The sequence below is a fragment of the Salarias fasciatus genome, chromosome 15, assembly GCF_902148845.1.
Source record: "Salarias fasciatus chromosome 15, fSalaFa1.1, whole genome shotgun sequence".
In the NCBI taxonomy this organism is placed as follows: Eukaryota; Metazoa; Chordata; class Actinopteri; order Blenniiformes; family Blenniidae; genus Salarias; species Salarias fasciatus.
The window spans coordinates 15,727,448-15,746,172 of record NC_043759.1 but is presented as its reverse complement, the minus strand read 5'-3'; the positions used below and the strand labels follow the sequence as shown (position 1 = coordinate 15,746,172).

Here is an 18,725-nt window from a genome sequence, read left to right as displayed (position 1 = left end):
TCCACCCAGTGCAGCTATTAATATCGTTGATGCATTCATGTAAATCCATTCAATAAACACACAGCAAGAGATTCATCATCTGCGATGCATCTGATCATCTTCACTCCACCTAAAATATGGAGTAGAAGTCAATGCAACAGCTTGAGAAGCATCTGGCTGATAATTATTATATCATTTGCTTGTTGAGGTCAGGCATTTAGCACAGCGGGGGAATGAATGAGGGAAAGTTGATGCAGCCACCTGGAGACACAATTTATGCCTTCAATAAAGTCGTTTATGGAGAATTTGCTGCAGTCTGGGCCCACCTCTGGATTCGTATTTGCGAGTAATTCACCAACACGAACCACTCTGACACTTCAGTTCTTCTCTGAGCATACAAATAATGTCAATCCAAATGCCAAGTGGATGAAGTGAATATAATCTTTCAGATCTATTTCCTGTACGGCATTTTTCGCTGTGGATCTTTCACGTTCTTGGGTTAAAACTGCCAAAAAGCCATCTGTCCAGTTCGACATGCTTTAGTAATAGATCAGGAAGCCATGGCGGGCATCTACTGCCAAAGTCTAGCGCCATGACCGTGGTTTCTCGGCGGCAGTAAACACACACCGTGTTCGTCTTGCTCCATGTAGCTCAAAGCATTTTTCCTCTAGTCTTATAAATCAACTCAATTTCAAACCCTGAGGATTTAGTATTTTGTTAACATTTTTTATTACCCAGACTGAGTTCCCATGCCCAGGGACATCATTTGAGGAATTATCTGAAACACGGGTGTCAGACAGCACACACCACATGAGCAGCAACTGACCTGGTTTGTCAGAGAATTGTCACAAACATGCGTTATTATTAGCACAGAGTGTCAAAGACAGTCTGGGAAAAAATGTATTCAACAGGCTTCTCCCATCATAATCTTTCAAAGACACACTGCAGATGTTGAGCTAATTTAAGTCCTTTGCTGCATTTTTTGGCCTGAAACTAAAATTAAACTGAAGACATGATGAAGGACGTGATGTTTGCTGGATTGAGCTGTGCTTTCACCTTGAGGGTGTGGAGCTCAGGGTCAAATCACAAATTGACTTGAGTAGAAAAATGTGAGCTTTGAATAGACATTCTTTCACTGGGACTTTCCCAGGATCCTTTGCATAATAGGACATAATCTTATAATTGCACTATTTTTTTTTTAATTTGAAAGTTGCACAAGTTGTACGATGTTTTATGATCGTGGGTTTATTTTTATGAACAAAGGGAAACATTTGAAAATGCTGTTTTGCTCGAGTCTAACTTTCGCTCTTACAGCCTTTGGAGAGAAAGTACTGTGAAGCCTCTGATCAAAAAGCTAATTACACTGAAAGCACATTCTCATTTTGCAGTATAAGTCAATTATAGGGTTTGATTTCCCCCAAGTCATTACTGATAATACCACCAGATGGTGCCAAATTGAGAGCCGTCCAATTTTACTTATAGTTGGATCAATTACATAGAAAAAAAAAAAGTACCATCACTGCTGGAAACTCTGTGGATAAGCCCAGCTGCAACTTAATGAAAATCCTGTGATGGAAACAAGCAAACAAAATATGCCAAAAATAAAGTGCCTGTTACTTGTATTTGTGGATATTCTGGTGATTTATTTATTATTTCATGATTTTGTGAAGCAGCTCAAGTACTCCTGCTTAAGAGGCCCTTCACAAATTAAAATAATGTCTGTCCTCTGATGAAGCCTTTTGCAGGGATAAAGATTCGCCTGCGGATGAAAAGACGGTGTTTAATAAACTGGTGTTTTCCAGTTTTAATGAGCGTTTCCAGTCTCAGGCAGGCACAGCTACACATTCTTTAATTATCCCTCAGTGAAGGTAATTATAAATCCATTACTCGTGGTTGCTCTTAATGCTATTTTAGTGAGCTCTGACTTCACTAAAATGGAAAAAGGTTTTTTTTTTTTTTTTTAACAAAAGTAGCCTTTCTGTAGAGACATGTTCAGAGGTAACTCATTACAATAATTTCCCTGAGATTTCAACAGAACTTCTCGCTCACCTCGAACATGTCAGTAAAATGTTTTCATCAGAGGATTAAAAAAAAAAAAAAAAAAAAAGATTTGGGTCAACTGTGACCAGCGCTTTCAAAGCAGGCGATGAAATCTATGTAGAAGCTTAATAAATTATGCAGCCTGTAGCTTAAAAATCAAAACACATCTCCCCAGCTGATGTGATTAAACTGAATTAACTGGGCAGGAGCAAGAAAACGTCTGGACGTCTGGACGTAGAGAAGTAGAGGCACTTCACAAAACACACAGCAAACTGACTTAATTAGAAGCTGTGTGAGAGAGGAGAGGCTCCGGTCTGCACTCACGGCCATTCAGTCTCTTAAGCAAAGATGGAGCACTATAGTGTTCCATTAACATGCAAATAAAGATTAAACACATATATTTAATTGTTCTGCTACTGGGTGGTTGGTGGCCTGTTCTTTCCAAGCAGAGCTGTGACAAAAGTGAGCTGAGATATTTGAGATCTAACTTAGATAAAGGGGGTTTAGAGCTTAGACGATCGGGATGATTGAATGAATCAGTGATGGTACGAAATAAATCATCACAGTTGTTATCTGTTTGGCAGAGTTTTTGATTTATTTTTTTAAATGCGAGGCTATGCTGATGCTGAATCAATTTGTCAAAGGCCACCTATCCATCCATCCGTCCTGCACACCCCTTCATCCAACTCAAAATCTTCAGATGCTGAAGCCAAACTCCCACAGGGAGAACATGCAAACTCCCTTCAAAACCGGAGAGAAACCAGGGATATTACAGCTGTTGTGTGGGAATGCTAACACCACTATAAAAACCCTACAAAGCACACGGAGTCATCATGAAACTCTAAAAGGAATTTACAAACACACCTAATGAACCATTTTAAATTTATTTACAAGACTATATTGAGGGGAAAATTATACATTTACCAGAGCACCTGCCACATTTCAGAGATATTTCTCAGCTTTCATGAATGGATAATAATCTACACACTGCAAAGATGCTGTAAATTTTACAATAAGCACAAATACTTTGATTAAAAAAAAAATCTCCACAGCCATACTGATTGACGACTTTATGGCTGTATCAAAACTGTTGAAATTGATTCTCTTTGCAGATGACAGCACTTTATATCTTTCAGGGGGAAATTTAACACAGGATACGGATGTGGTCGTTGTGGCATGATATAAAAAGAACAGAGATCTTCAGGAAACAAAGATTTGGTTTGACGCTAATAGAACAGTGCATTTCTGTAAGAAAGAGTTCCAGAACAATATAGACACAGAACATAGTTCACACACAAGATTTAAAACGCATTTAAACCCAGCATATTATTCAAATACAAAGAAATGAAATAGGAATATTACAGCGTTACCATGCAGAACACTTCTATCCTGACACACACAAGTGAGAGTGGCTGTGTAGGCCTTTCAGACTTCATAGTCATGTTGTTTCTTGTATGTTTTTACTCCTATTGCTAACTGATTGTGGGATATAAAGGGGCAGATTACATCAATTCATTCTTCCTTCTAAAAATAAACTAATAGACTAAAACTTTATTGTTGTGCTTCAGTAGATTTTATATGTGACAGTGCATAACAGAGAGCGTTTCTTCGTCTCTGCTTACTGGCAGATGGATGCAAGACAGTTAGTTGTTTTACTTAACAGTACTGTCATTGTATTTGTGCAATATTGTTCCACAGATGTGGTGCAGCTGCAGCCACACGTTGTCATTCTGCTCTAGGACTGGATGAAATAAGATAAGATGAGCTTGGTCTGAACAGATTACAGGTGTAGAGAGGGTAATCATCCATCTTTCCAGCAGGATATTGATTTTAGACACCTGGTGCTGTGATACAAAAAACAAACCTTTGCAACTCAAGCTACTTTAAAATGCATGTAGGCACAACAGACTGATTCACTGCCCTGACTTGCACAATAGATGTACCCAAACGCTGATAAATGTAAATCATGCCACATGTTCAGAGGAGTAAAATGGTGCTTATTGTGAGAGGCCAGGATCTGTCAGACTAACAGTTCTTCAATTCAATGTCCCAAAAGTAACGAAAATGCCAATGCTAGACTTCCCAACAATTCACAATAGAGAACTAGGAGACAACATGTCATATTAATTGGTGTTTACTCACAATACCATCTGAAAGGAAAAGTACTTCAGTTCTTGATTAAATAGACTTTAAACAGCATGTTCCAAACTCCAGTGCCAGAGGGAACGTTTACAACTGTCATTCCATTTAGTAAAATGAGTCTCTGTAGTGACGTGCAGCTTCACTTTCAGACCAGACAAAACACATCCAACGAGATGAAAATAAAGCTGAGTTGTTGCCACACTTCTGTTTCACAGCATGCAGCAAATTTTGGTTGAATTCCCGGTTTCCTGTAGTTCGGAAATAAGAATTTTGCTTTCAAAGTGAGTCAACAATTGACATTTTTTTGAGAGTGTTTCAAGTCTTTTAAGTCCCTGCACCACGATTTCACATTTAATTTCGTTTGTATACTGGTTATGTTGTGCTTTGACCAAACCGTACATTATATTTGTTCTATATAGATGTTTGAAAATATGATTCTCTTCTCACTCCAGCAAAGAGCATTGGATATTAGAGTGGGCTGCAGACTGCGTTGGAAAATACCTCGTCAGAGATTGGATGTGGACCCTGCATGTAGTTTGACGTGCGTGTTATTTTTTTTTTTTTTCTTGCAGTGTAATCTGACAGTCCCCGGAGTGAGCCGCCAGTCCTGAGGCTGCTGCTGCTGCTGCTGCTGGATGAGGGCGATGCGCACCGACACTCTGGCCACACGGCTGCTGCGTCTCTCCCCGGACTTCCAAGAGGATGAACAGAGTTTCGCATAACGGTAGAACCGTGGATTTATTCGCACCGTATTGCAGTTTGAGTGTTTTCTCGCGACTGTAACTAAACATCCAAGGAATAAACCAGTCAGTAGTTGGAGGGATTCAAAGATTTGCGCGCAGTAGATTCGAGAAAGGTTTGGAGGAGGGTTTTCAAACTTTGTGGATATAGAAACACCTTGCATTTTTTTCTCTGTGGATGTATTGAACGTGTCTCCTGTTATCAAGGTGCGTAACACTACTGGGGGGGAAATGTCCGACTTCCACAACCAGAGCCGAACCAGCGCGCGACGCAGCGACTACGTGTGGCAGTATGAATATTACGACGACGACGAGCCTGTGTCCTTTGAGGGGCTGAAAGCGCACAAATGTAAGCCGGAAACACTGCCCGGATCATTTTCTTTATTTGAATTTTTAAATGCATTTCTATACTTTGTGCAGCGCGTGTATGTGAGCGCGCGCACGCATGCCTACGGCGCACTTTTAATTGAAGAATCAGTAATTACCCCGTCGCTCTTTGTGTTATCTGCGCACCGGCTGCCTCTTATGAAGCAGCCGGTCTTCAATCACGCCGTCACGGTTTGTCGCCGTCTAAACGGTAATGATCCGGTAATGAGACATTCCCTGCAAAACAAGCGGCCCACTTAACATTATGGAACAATCAACGCTTATTTTAATTGCTGTGATTGAAGTGGGGTTTTGTGCTCGGAGCTTGAACATCTGGGAAAATTTAGACAGTTCAGAGGGGCTCTCAGATTTTGGGAGGAGGATTCCCCTTTATTCCCAGAGCTTTAACTACAACGACCCCCAGCCCTCCTTCTCCCATGTTGCATTGCTGTGCCACATAACAGTGACATATAAATGCCAGATTTCCTGTTTTCACACAAGATATATTGAGAAAAGTATCCCCAGTTCCACCTGTTGATTACTGGAATTGGTTGTTTTAATAAGAGCCCTTGACTTTTTAAAATGAAGCCCATTTTGGACAGTGATCAGACGGGTAAGGATGTTTTACCTTCCCAGCATGACTGTGCAGCAGCAATACAAGCGAGGCATGGTGGGATGAGTTCACTCTGGAATAGTGACCCATGCAGACCTCTGACTTCAACTCAACTGAGCACCTTCGGGATGAATTATATGAGGACTGTGAGCCGGGCTGTCTTTGTCCAACAGCAGTACCTGACTCATGCTCTGCTGCAGGGCTGCTCCTCCCTGGACCTGCATGCTGTAGCTCTTGCCCTGCTTCAAGCACGAATCAATCTGATAATAATCCTCAAGCTTGCAAAAAAAAGCCTAGTAACGAGTCCTTATTGCAATCAGATGTGCTGCAACTGGGAGAAACCTTCCAAGGAGTACAGGGCGTTGGCATCATGGTCAGGTGTCTAGATACTTCTGTCCATATAGAGTAATTAGAATTTATCTATTTTCTCTAAAGTCATCCCGCTGAGCCCTGCAACTGCCATGGCATCCTCCCAAAAAGCTTCTTGGCACCTGCCTGCAGAGGCCCAACCCACACTCAGAATAGCACTGATTTAAACCCATGAGCAAGGAGGGGAAAGGTTCACTGAGACGGTTCCTTCTCTGCAAATTTCAGACTCCATCGTCATCGGCTTCTGGGTCGGACTTGCTGTGTTCGTCATTTTCATGTTCTTTGTCCTCACGCTGCTCACAAAGACGGGCGCGCCGCATCAAGAGTAAGTGTATTAAGCCGGCTACAGACCCTGATTCATTTCACTTTCACATCCGGCCCCCGGGGGCCGTTTCGGTTTTAAAGAGAGCTCAAACAAATCAACCAAAACGCTTCTCATGTCAGAGCTGTCCGGAGGTGAACTCTTATCTTGTTGGCAACAATTACTGAGACAGTGATGAATTCTTCAGCCACTCTGGCTGTAGAGGAACCTGTAAGGCGTTGCTTTGTCTCAAAATAATTAATGCTTGAATGCATGTGAATGACTTAATTAATTGCAAGTGGGAAGATGATGTTCAAGCTTGCACAACTCAAGCTGACGAATGACAGAACTGTTAAATGTTTTTAGCTCTGGTAAAGTAAAGTCCTGAGGTTAGCCCAGTATGCAACGGGGATTTTATTGAGAAGCTTCAGCCGTATTTCACTCCTCCTCAACCATTTCATCCGGGTTTTTTTTTCTATGAAATAGCTGCAGGTACAATTTTAAACTTGATTTTTTTGACAGTGAAATAAAATATTGAATAAGTGCAAAAAAAAAAAAAAAAAAAAAACCCTCAACATTTCCTCGGTGTCGAGCAGCAGCTATATTCCAGAAAAAAATGACACTAAAAGCCCCCCATTTCAAATCCCTTTCCTGCAGCAATTTCACTTTGAACCTTTCTTTCTTTGTCTCTGAACAGAAATCCAGACTCGGCTGAAAAGCGCCATCGACCGGGAAGCTGCCTGGTCGACATTGACGGTCATCAAGACGAGAACGACAAAGCCTTTTCTCGCCCATTGCTCGCAGGCCCCCGTTCATATTTTAATTTCTACATCAATGAGGAAGATCAAGCTCAGGCGAAGAAAAATACCGAGGACGACAGGACTGAAAGGAGCACGGGGACACGACGCCAGCAGGGGATCTACGACGGGACCGGGGGGATCAATGGGATGAGTGGACCGATGGAGGAGGACCTGGAGGAAGCTGAAGTGCAACAGCCGCTCGGTGGACTTATGGACGACAGCAAGATGGACAGAGAGTGTGCCTTTCTCTCTCACTTCAACATCCCCAACTTTGTGAATTTGGATCACAGCTCCACACTTGGAGAGGATGACTTGCTGTATGAGCCGTCCGCCATACTGGAGCGCCAGTCTCAGTCTCACAACGCCCACTGTGACATCCGCTAGACGAAGGGCATGAATGGAGCGGGCTGTTGTACCATCATCACTCACGACTTTACAGAAAACTATGCCCAACTGCTACATGCCTTTGCCCCTAAAAAAAAAAAAAAAAAAAAAAAAGCTCCAAAGTGCTTGGACTTGTTTTGTTTTTTTTACCGTCTAAAAAAATATGCACAGTGGGATCAACCAGTGAGAGAAATCACAAAGCTTTCATGTTAAGTGCATCTCAAAGAACCTCCCTTGTTGTTTTGAGTGCTAGTTTGGCGACCTGGGAGCCACGGTGCTGGACCTGGACTGGTGACTTACTGCACGGGAACAGAAATGAAGGAGGAATGAGGTAACTGTAGAAAAATGCTTTATTATATGTACCCCTGTTATCATTGCATTGTTTTCTAAAGGACGTCTGCACAATGATGCAATGGGTGGTTGGTCTGCACCAGCAAGAATGAAAGCCTCACGTCAAATGACATGCTGTCCGAAAAGGTAAAGTGTGTGTTTACTGTGTAATTTAGTAGCACAAAATCCAGCATATCTTTCTTCTTTGACAGAATACATAACGTGAAACCTGCCAACATCAATGCGTGTGTGACTTTTGTAGTCAGTTCTAGTAACCTAAATGTTGACTTTACAAATAAAGCCTGAATGTTTTTTGGTGTGCTGTAGCAGTTTTTGGCATGCTGTTGTTCTCAACGTCTCCTCAAATAAGATTTCAGTGACTAATCAAGCATTTTCCAAGGTGTTTCAGGGGTAGTAATGGTCACAGCCTCGGATGAATCGTTTGTATCGCTTCACTGACTGAAGTTCGCCATCTACTTTTAGCACAGTAGACTCAGATGATTCAGTTAAACGAGAGGTAGCTAACAGGTAGCTGGACTGAAGTGAACTGTAACACTGTTGAGTCATAAAACCAAGTTTACTGCCTCTAATCCCTCAGCTGACAGGTCACCACTGTGGCACTATGGGAAGAACTCTCCACCCCTTACTGCTCGAGCTGCATTGAAGGGCATCTGCCATAAAACTAGCTCCAAATCAAAGTATAGTGCAGATTGCTTGATCAACAATGATCTGGAAGTGAGCAGACACTTGGAGCAGACTGGGTGCAGGAACACACTGAACATTTGCAACGAAACAGTAACAGTCCTCACGTGCTGCATGTAGCAATGGTTGCCCTTAACTTCCTCATGTCTTCTTTCTCATGTCATTTTTGTATTTCGTTTGTAATATTTCCAGTGTACAACAGAATCAATTGAAGATTTCAGTCATAGAAACTCCACTGTTTTATTCCTGCAGAAATATCCTCCCCAGTCAAAACAAATTAGAATTGTTTTGAACAATATGAGGTGATGAATATGCAAACCGACACTACTAGTTATCACAGTCACTTACCAGGAAATGAGCGGGTTACGTAACATCAGTCAGATGGAGGGATGTGCTGCGAATGCCAGCCAGTCTATCAGCACTACTGTGACACCGTCTTCACTAAATGAGTCTTTAAATTTTATTGGACAATCCATTAATTATCTCTGAAACATGCCGGGGAGATTAAATAATCACGCACCGGGACCTCTGACCTCCTTTAACATAGTTTGTGTACAGAAAGACTTGCCACTGGGTCCACAAATGTGATTAAGCTTGTGCAGCTGATTCAATGTTCTTTTTTTTTTCCGCGTTGCACTCTTCAGAAGGAACATGTTTTTATTTGATTATTTCCTTATATAAGCTGGAGTTTTTCTGACTTGATGATGAAATGTGGCGGTAGATTTCATGGAGGATTGAGCAAGAAAACAATTGGAATTAGACAAAAAGAGGCATTTTAAACATTCCCTCTTGATTTTCTGGCGAATGCAGATTTGAGTACAGCACAACCGTCATTGTGTAATTCTCTGTGATTGTGCCACGGAAGGTGGATATCAGAGTGGTTAATCATTGAGCTTCCCTGAAAGGGTCGGGTATTACCCAGAAGTGTTTGTTGTTGAGGCAAGTCGGGATAAACTGCTTTGAATAATTTGGATCTTTCTCAGTTTCATCCGTTCCTCTGGAACATTACATTTCAAAGCGTCAACAGCCGCATCTGCACCAAGCAGGTTAAAATATGAGCTTATGCAATGTAAACGAGAACAAGGGTTGAACAAGGTTCAGTAAACTTTTATCGCAAACTCAAAGCCGACTGTGATCTGAAGGGGAACCTGACGAAGCTGTTTTTCTTTTATGCGACAGTCCTTATTCCTGAATGGTCAAAACGTCCCACGAAAATCATTGGTCAGTGCTGATGTTGCCGTGGTGACGAAAGATTAAACAGTTTGGCAGTCAACGGCCGGCCAGCAGTGAATCACATTCTTATTTACCTCCTGTCTGAGGGGGTGTTCAGTCAAACTGCGTCCACCGGAGAAAATAAGGCTGCAGAGCTTTTGCACACTAAAGACAAATGGTGGAGAGAACCTCGTTTACATATTCCTCCTTCCAAGTCGTAGAGCATGCACAACATTGGGTCGGACAGCATTTGCATTTCTCACAAAGCCTTTTTCCATTCATAATAAAATACAGAGAACATTTGGCTCTATCAGATTCTGACAATCTCCATATTATAAACTCCTCCTTTGAAGTGGCCTTCCATTATAATAATAATAATAATAATTCTTCGCACTGTGCTGGACTCACATGATCCACTACAAACCAGGATTGTGTCTTTCACCCACTCTGCCTGTTGGGTTTTGACACCTCTACGACTGCTCAAGGCCAAAGGACTCCAACTGGAGAGATTCTCTGAATAGTGACACCAGAAAACTGGTCTCATGAAGAGATGTATCATAACCTCGTTCTGCGATCCAAGGACACTCTTTTCACAGTCAAAGCTCAAAGCTACTGAGAAAAAGTCAGTGCTGGCCATGGAAACACTCCAGCTTGCTCTGGCTTGTCACCGACACCATGTGACCCCAACACTCCTCATGTTTCACTCCACAGACAACTCTGTCTCATTGATAACATTTTTTTTAACTCAAAAAAAGCAGACTGGATTCACCGACAGCTGAGCCCTCTCACTCCACCACTTGGAAATGTTGCCGGCACACCATTCAAGTTGAAAAATCGACAGCTTGCCAACTAGACCCACAACCAGCAGCTGAAGTTAAATCAAGCGTTTCATCCCTCTCACCTCTGATAGCAGACACCATCTGTTACTCTCACCTCTGGTTTAATTCTTGAGAAACCCATCTCTGGCTCCAATGATAACCTTCAGTTCATTTCCAATCTGCCATCTCTTTCAACGGTTCTGGAGGAAAAACAAAAAAACAAAAAAAAAGCCCTGTAGCTTCTCAGTCCTCGTCACAGAACAGCAGCTCTCATCAAAGTCTCCAGCGACCTCCAGATTGAAGCTGACTCTGGATTTCCATCCTTCCTTCTGCTTGTTGATCTGGGTGCAGCTTCTGACACAGCTCTCCACCCCGTCCTCCACAGATGAGCATCCATCGGACCGTCGGACACGCTCTTGGAGTGGTTTTGCTTCTCTGCCAGGATTGTGCCAGGATTATGAAAGCAGGCCGTTGTGACGTATGCAGTATGTAGTTCAGCGTTACTTTGAGGAATATACAACTCTTTCTCAAAGAGAAATGTCTGTTCTTCATATATTTTTCAGAATTGATAAAGCTGCGTATATCACAGGTTGTGAATCATTCCCCATACCATCAGAAATGTGTTTTTATTGTGTGCAGTGATAACAAACCAGATGTCTTTGACCTCGCTCCTCAGCTCCCTGCAAGAAATAAAGTCTTATTATTGATCACTGATCTTTTTTCCATTTTTTCATTTAGGTCTCCTCGTTTGAGTCAATTGTGAGAGAGCTTTGGTCCAAAGAAAACAACCGGAGTTTTGGGACTGTCTGCACTGTTTTACAGCCCAAATTGGCATTCATCAGTTTCTCAACAAACTGTGTCCACAGACGATGCTTTCCAGCCGCGCATCAGAGCGTGTGCTGCGGTTTTTACAGTCATGCCTGCTTTCACACCAGTATATTTGAGATCAGATGCACACATGTTTAATTAAAAAGAAACTAGACAATCAGACAGCTTGCTCATGATCTATTTATCAAAATTTGCCAAGACTGAGCTTTGGTATATGTGCCTGTTTTTGTACACGTTGTTTACTTCAGCAAGTGCAATCATTAGTCTTTCACAGAAAATGCGAGACAACAGCCTTATGTTATTTGCAATTGGTATGTCTGGGAGTCGCTGGTGGAGACAGACGGTGACCCCGCCACTGCTAAACAGACATCAGCTTGCGTTCAAGAGTCACACATGAGCGCAGGAGACTAAGAATAGAAATAACAGACTAATTATATAAAGAATCCTAATCTTCTCTGACACTCCCACTTTTTTAATTAAAATTATGCACAGTTCGTGGTGGAATCCTAATAGCATTCATAAATATACAATGATAACAATTTTCCAATACTTTTGCAGAATTCTAAATGAATGATTTGCAGTTTTTCATTTCTACCTATCTGTATGTCTGAATAACTCTGCCTCTCTTAATGGCTTTTGTCAATACCTGAGCATGTTACTGACTATTGCCACTTTACTCAAATGGATGCGAAATATCTCTGCTAAAGTTCTTCAAAATAGTAGGATTAGATTCCACAGCAATTTGTGGCCCCTGTCTAAACGTGTTAGATCTTCGCCTGAACAGAACTTGACGTCCAGAGGTGCATTGAGCCTCCACAGCCAGAGGAGGGGGCAACAGAGTCATCTCAATTATGCAAAGCTGTATTTTTTTTCAGTCTCCCTTGGTGCTGCTGTTGCCATTTGTTGGGTTGCCATGACTGTTGAACTAAAGAGCCACAGTTGGAGGAATGACTGGAAGGGGAGGGCAGGAGGAAGAGGAGCTGCAGCAACACTGACACTTACAAGGTTTTGGGTCTTGGTGGACGTTAAAGAGACATAATGTATTTACAAGCTGAAAGCTCTCACCTTCCAGACTGGAGATGCCTCTGACCAACAGACTTGGATTTCTCATCCTCAATCATGACATTTATGAACTCAAATAGAAAATCCACGGACGGAGGGATCATGAGGCTTGAAAGAAGAAACATGTTCCTGAGACTAATAATAACCGCTCAGAGATGGACTCAATAGCCTTCTCCTTCTCTGTATTCTGATTGTAATGTTCAAAGTGGGCCCAGCGGTCTGACGAATCCTCTCTCTTCAGACAAGGCCAGTCTGGATGGATGCACTGAGGGAGCGAGCGTTTCTTTCTCCCATCCCACTCACGGGCAACAAAGCACCTGTTTACTCATGGAGCTGCACGCCATGGCAGGCCTTTTTTGTGCCTTTACGTTGATAATTAAAAGCTCCCGAGCTAAGCTGTGGAATCCATGTCAGTTTCATCAAACCCACAGAAAAAGAGGAGTCCTTGAATTGTACTTGTTTTTTTCCCAGAGCAACTGAAATGCTTGTAATTTTTTTTTTATTTGCTATTTATTCAATCAGCACCAAACCAGTAAAACTCGCCCTCCACTCCCTTTGGTTTTCACTCTAGAGCACACCCTTTTCTAAGTGCTTCCAAACACACATTGCCACAGTTATAGCTCAACTTCTTGCTTCATCATCATCATCATCATTATTATTATTATTATTATTATTAATATTATTATTATTGTTTTTATTATTATATGCATGATATCCCAATTTTAAAGTGAAGTCTATACATGAGAAGAGATGCTGATGTGCTGTATGTGTTATACCTGTAGTAAAAGAAGAAATTGTCAAAGGAAAGGTGTAAATGTTTGATAGGATAGACAATGAGAGCGGTTTCGGCTTCTGTACCTCATTATTAAATCATGTGAAAGGGACAAACACCAAGGAGGAATGTGTTCGCTGATATCGAGAATAAGGTACATTGAGCACACAGTGTTCTTACTGTAAAGCGCTTGAAGTGTAACCTGTAAGCATTTAAAATAAAATAAAAAAAGATGGTCTGCAGGATTGCCATGAAGCTACCATGGTGTTTTCATTTATTTCATAAAAACTTGAGGGTTCGCCTCTAATTACTTCAATGGATTCCACCCAAATAAAAACACAATTCTCTATGCAAATGACCTGTGGTTGGCAGTGCATGAGTTTTCTAGATAAAAGTACAGTCTGCAGTGCCCTTGCTGCTGAGCATTGGAGTCAGAGCTGACAGCCATGAGAGGGAGCTGGGAGCCTCAGGGTGTCACACCTGGCCGGGGCAGATTCCACCTGCAGCCTGTCTCTTCCCTCCTGGCTCTGAGAAGAAAAAAAAAAAGAAATAGCACCTCCACTTCAAAGGTTCACAATGACATCTAAATGGAGCAACGCAAGTCTGGAGCTTTGATATTCTTCTGATTTTCGACAGCAGTGAATATCTTTTTTTTTTCTTCTTCTTTTTTTTTTTTGCGCGCGCGGACTGTCCTCTCTTCATGGTATTCTGCATTTTGACCGCTGCACTATAAAACAAGAAAGACAAACACTGTAATCATGGTAAGATGTCGCTCTTTATACATGTTGAGGCGTTTGTGAAGAAATTAAATAGGGTCTGTTGATTTGTTTTTTCAGGTATAGATTGTTTTTATCAAAAAACAAAACAAAAACAAAAAGCTACAGTCAGAGAGTCATTGACACAAATACCAGACATGGTGCGTCGCTTCACCTTTGACATGATGGCTGGGGTTCAGTGACAGCATGGCGCATATCATTATGGGAAGAAAAAAAAAGCCTAAATAGAGCATTAAAGCTCCTCAAAGCAAACTTGCTGCGCATTATTGAGTTAAACCGTGATTACCACTCCCATGGCCCGCAGGCAGGGTGGGTAGTTCAGGTAATTGCTCGGTGACAAACGTGCGTCTTCATTGGAAAACGCGGTGCGACACGCTGCAGCTGTTTGGTTTGTTTTAGTCCAGTTATGGCATTTTCATTGCAGTTCGAGGGTTAAATTGTCTTTCTACACAACATGGAAAAACTGAGTGGAACAGCTACATGACACAAGAGGAGCAGATTTAGAGCAAAAACTGAATTGAAGCGTGAGAGAGCCGGTGCGTCATTTCCCCTGGAAAACTTAGTTTGGGCACTGCCCCCTGCTGCCTTCACATGCTGCATAAAAAAGTGGGAACTTTCCCCTTCGAGCTGTTCCTCGCGTCAGGGTATGACTTTGCACAAAGAGAAGCAACAGTAACTGGGCTAATTGAAAGTGTTTGGGTGAAATGCTGAGCTGGATTATCTGCCTCTCTGAGCACCTTTTCTCAATTTAAGTAGCACTTTCAGATCTTTCACCTGTTATGAAACAGGTGACATTGAAAATCTGCTCAAACCTCTCCCCACATTTACATATTTTCACAGTTGGGTTGCACTTTGTTCATCATTGTTCTGTGTCAACATTTGCCGAAGGCATTTTTAATCTCAGCTAATGTTCTGAGCTGTTTGCATATTATTTCTGTGTTGTTTGTAGGTTTTTGTTGCAACAACACATCATAGGGTAAAACTAACATGACTCACAAAGGAAAGTAATTGCAAGGAAGTGGGGTTTTTTTCTTCTTAACTTTAACAGTGTATGCACATCTTCTTCTCTGTGGTCAGTGCAGCAATGTTCTGGATGCTGGCCTTCAGTATTAACTTCAGTCTTAGGCAAGTAAAAACATCAGCCAATAAAAGAGAGGCCATCAGTATTTGGGTTGTTTTTTTTTTTCTGTTGCCACATTCAGTTTATTGTTACATAATAGCAGCTCTGAAGTGCTAAAACAGTTTTAAATGTGACTCACAGCACCTCATAATATTAAAAAACACACCCGAAGAGCAGAGTGTGAAGAAGAAATTAAAGTGTAGCTTTTACTTCATTGTGGTCTGGAGAAATTCACACGTACCACTTAGCCTATTTGACTTTAACTCAAATCAACTGTAACTAATCCAGTGATTTACCAGACCTTTTTGGATTAAAAGAAAAGAAAAAAAAACGTTGTGATGTGTGACAAATTCATTGTACAACAGTATGTTCTTTTGGACAGTGTCAGTCATACTTTGCAAATGAATAATGCAAGTTACAACTTGTTCCAAAAGAAAAAGAAAAGAAAAACCGCCTTTCTCCATCTGAGTATGAACAGTCAAAAGAAAACAGCGTAATCCCAGCTGAACAAAAGAAGCTATCCTCCCTGCGGCTTAATGAGTAAGATCAACTTCAAATACTGAATTTAATCAAGTTATTAAACGGGAACATATTGTAACTTTATTGTACATTTTCAGCTGTCAGATTTAAAGAAGAAACACACTCATTTTAAAACAAACATGTGAAAAAAACTAACAATAATATGTCATCTTTTGTATTATAGTTTATTCTACTATAACAAAGCATTAATTGATTTCCAGGTTTTGATGTTAAATGTTAAACTTCTGATACAATGATAACAAAATCTGAAATGAAAAGTTGGTTATCGACCACAAAAAACGCTTCTAAGTTTGGCAAAGCGAGCAGCAGCCTCGTGGTGATTTAAAGGTGGGGAGTTTACGAGCGGTCCTTGAAGGCATCATTCCAGCTCCGGTTTTGCGCGCTCCGCTGCAGGGGCTGAACTTCTCAAAAAACTCCTGTCTCAAATCGACTGACGCGCTCACACAGTGGTGGATGCTTTACTGGAGGCGAGGAGAACTCAACTCAGCATGCTCATCACTTAAAACTTTATCTTAGAGGAGGATTTCTAACTGCACAAATTAAGGACTGTTTACATGTGAAGAGGGAAGAAAAGTTGTCTTCTGGGTGAATTTAAGGGTGAGTGGATCTTATTCCAGCCGCTGCAGTAAGTTAGAGTTATATGTGGATCTTTCTCATAATTAAGACAATTTTCTGCCCTTTGCTTATATTGTGTCCCTGGTGGAATGATTTTGTGTTTGTTTTATGCTCTGTAGGAGTTTTTGCTCTAAACCAAAATCATGTTCACCTCCTACATAAAGAGTCTGAATGATATGGTATTTTCCACGGTAAGCTTACAGGTTATAAGCACCTCTGCATGTGCTTGCTATGCTGAGAGATGCATGGCCTTACTAAAAAAAACAGGAAAAAAAGTCTATGAACAAATCATCCTTACTTATACTGGATGCCAAGCCTGCACTCCCTCCCTTTGTTCATAGACTGTTATATTGGCATTACTAAGTGCGACATTGTGAATTTATGTAAATTTTGTGCATTTTCACAAAACATGCATGCTTTTTAACACATGTGGAAACTGATTTTTTAAATGTTTTTTTTCTCTGCTCCGATCTAGTCTGAGAGCCCGAAAGAACAGCCAAGCACCGGAGTCTTGGGTCGAATTGGCAGTTGGTTCTCCCCATGGAGGGGAACGGGCCCAAAGACCTCTTCTGAAAATGCTTTCTCAACTTCTGAGTCAGAGGGGGAAGAGGACGGCGAGGAGTATGTGAACGCCCAGACAGGAGAACAACAGTGGGAGGACGAGAATCCCAGACCAAAGCCTCTCTTCAGGGACATTTTCCCCCGCGAAGAGGAGGACGCCACGCAGTCTGCCCACAGAGACGGCTCTGTTGTGAGCAGCGCTGAGACAGAGCCAGGAGGTCCAGAAAAGGAGGAGCTTGCGGTTTGCAGGGAGCAGAGAAAAGGGCAGGGCGAGAGGAGGGAGGAGAAACGGAGCGGTGCTTCAACGACCGGGATTCCTGAGGAGAATGCCACTCATCTGACACATCTCTCTGCGCCTGGCAAACAGGGAGTGGTACGGAACTTTGACCAGGCCCGCACCCAGTCTCAGGCCCGGAGACGAGCGCAGGCCCAGACAGGAAAGAGGCTCCATGTGTACCTGGAGGAGACCAGCGTGATTCACTGTGGGCAAGACCAGAACGCCGAGCAGGAAGTTTTCCGCACCACATTCACTAAAAGCCTACACGTCCTCCCCAAGTTAAAATCATCATCAGGTGTTGATTCAGAGGAGGCAAGGACAAATGTGAGGCCTGCCGTTGAGCCACAGTGTCATCACAGTGCTCCGGAGGGGGCGTCACTGAAGGCAAACAAAGACTCGCAGTCAGAGAGCGGCTCTGACAAAGATCAAACAGACACCACCAGCATGGGACGTAAAAATGCAAGCAGAAGGAGAGCCAGGAAGAACTCTCAGGGGGATGGAGGAAACGGCCCCCAGGAGAAATCACTTCCAAGTACTCAACCGGCAGCAGAGAGCACCACTCCACTGACCGGGTCCGAGGGCAAAGGTTCAGATGCTCACGTGTGCGTGGAGTCGGCAGACTCCTCCCCCAAGCTCAGCTCCACCTCTCAGGCCTCACCTGGGGGAGGGAAAAGTCAGACTTCCTGCCCCGACGCGGTCAAAGAGTTGGACAACTTCCAGGAATCAAACTCAGAACCTGCTGCCTCTCAGGCATGTGCGGTGGACAGTTTGGCAGAAATGGACGAGGACAGTTTTTACAAAGTGGAGAGGAAGACCGAGACGCCGGAGTCCAAACGCAGGAGTATGAAAGTTTCTCGGAGTGAAGTGAAGATTTTCCCAAAACATGTACCTTTCAAGCCAAAACCAGCTTCCGGTGGGAACCTCCAGGATACAGGCAAAGCAGAGGCTGATGGAAGGTAAGTTAACTTTGAAATGTTTGCTTAAACAATGATTCACATTTCACACGACATTCAGCTCAAGTGCAGGGTGACAGGCAGAATTAGCTCCCTAACTAATATTTGTACAAGGATTAGTGTTGAATGTTCAATTAAATGAATGTGTCTAATTTTACCCCCCAACCTGTTGCTTTTGTTTAGGGTGACATTGTTGTCAAAGCAGAACATATGTTGACCGCAACTGGGTGGAAAAAACAGGTGTAACCACCATTTAACAATGGTGTTGAGTCACAACACAAAGTTCACTGCTCTGCTTCAGAAATTGTCTTTCAGTTTCAATCCCAGTGAAGAGGAGAGGAGTGTTGTTACTGATTAGCGTACATGTCAAATGAATGAGTGATAATGTCGTTTTTCAGGCTGTATTGCTTCACACAACTGCATCA

The 18,725-nt window shown here is 42.3% G+C and overlaps 2 protein-coding genes across 3 annotated transcripts in view; both read left to right on the top strand.

Annotated features, from left to right (window-relative positions):
* Nucleotides 1-4,779: 4,779 nt before the first annotated feature.
* LOC115401829 (melanocortin-2 receptor accessory protein 2A) lies at nucleotides 4,780-7,848 on the top strand. 2 transcript variants are annotated; one of them, XM_030110177.1, is made up of 4 exons: nucleotides 4,780-4,885; nucleotides 5,109-5,250; nucleotides 6,475-6,574; nucleotides 7,248-7,848. In XM_030110177.1, exons 2-4 carry the CDS (start codon nucleotides 5,133-5,135, stop codon nucleotides 7,732-7,734), a joined length of 705 nt encoding a protein of 234 aa, XP_029966037.1. In that variant the 5' UTR covers nucleotides 4,780-4,885; nucleotides 5,109-5,132; the 3' UTR covers nucleotides 7,735-7,848. The 2 variants fall into 2 exon arrangements, with proteins under 2 accessions (XP_029966037.1, XP_029966038.1); XM_030110178.1 differs by lacking the exon at nucleotides 4,780-4,885 and having other exon boundaries at nucleotides 4,979-5,250.
* Nucleotides 7,849-16,637: 8,789 nt separating this feature from the next.
* Nucleotides 16,638-18,725, top strand: part of LOC115401593 (uncharacterized) — a 21,459-nt gene continuing 19,371 nt past the window's right edge. The window contains exons 1-2 of the mRNA XM_030109866.1: nucleotides 16,638-16,700; nucleotides 16,985-18,303. Of these exons, the coding sequence (XP_029965726.1) occupies nucleotides 16,653-16,700; nucleotides 16,985-18,303 (1,367 nt within the window). The 5' untranslated portion in view covers nucleotides 16,638-16,652. The remainder of the gene's footprint in view (nucleotides 16,701-16,984; nucleotides 18,304-18,725) is intronic.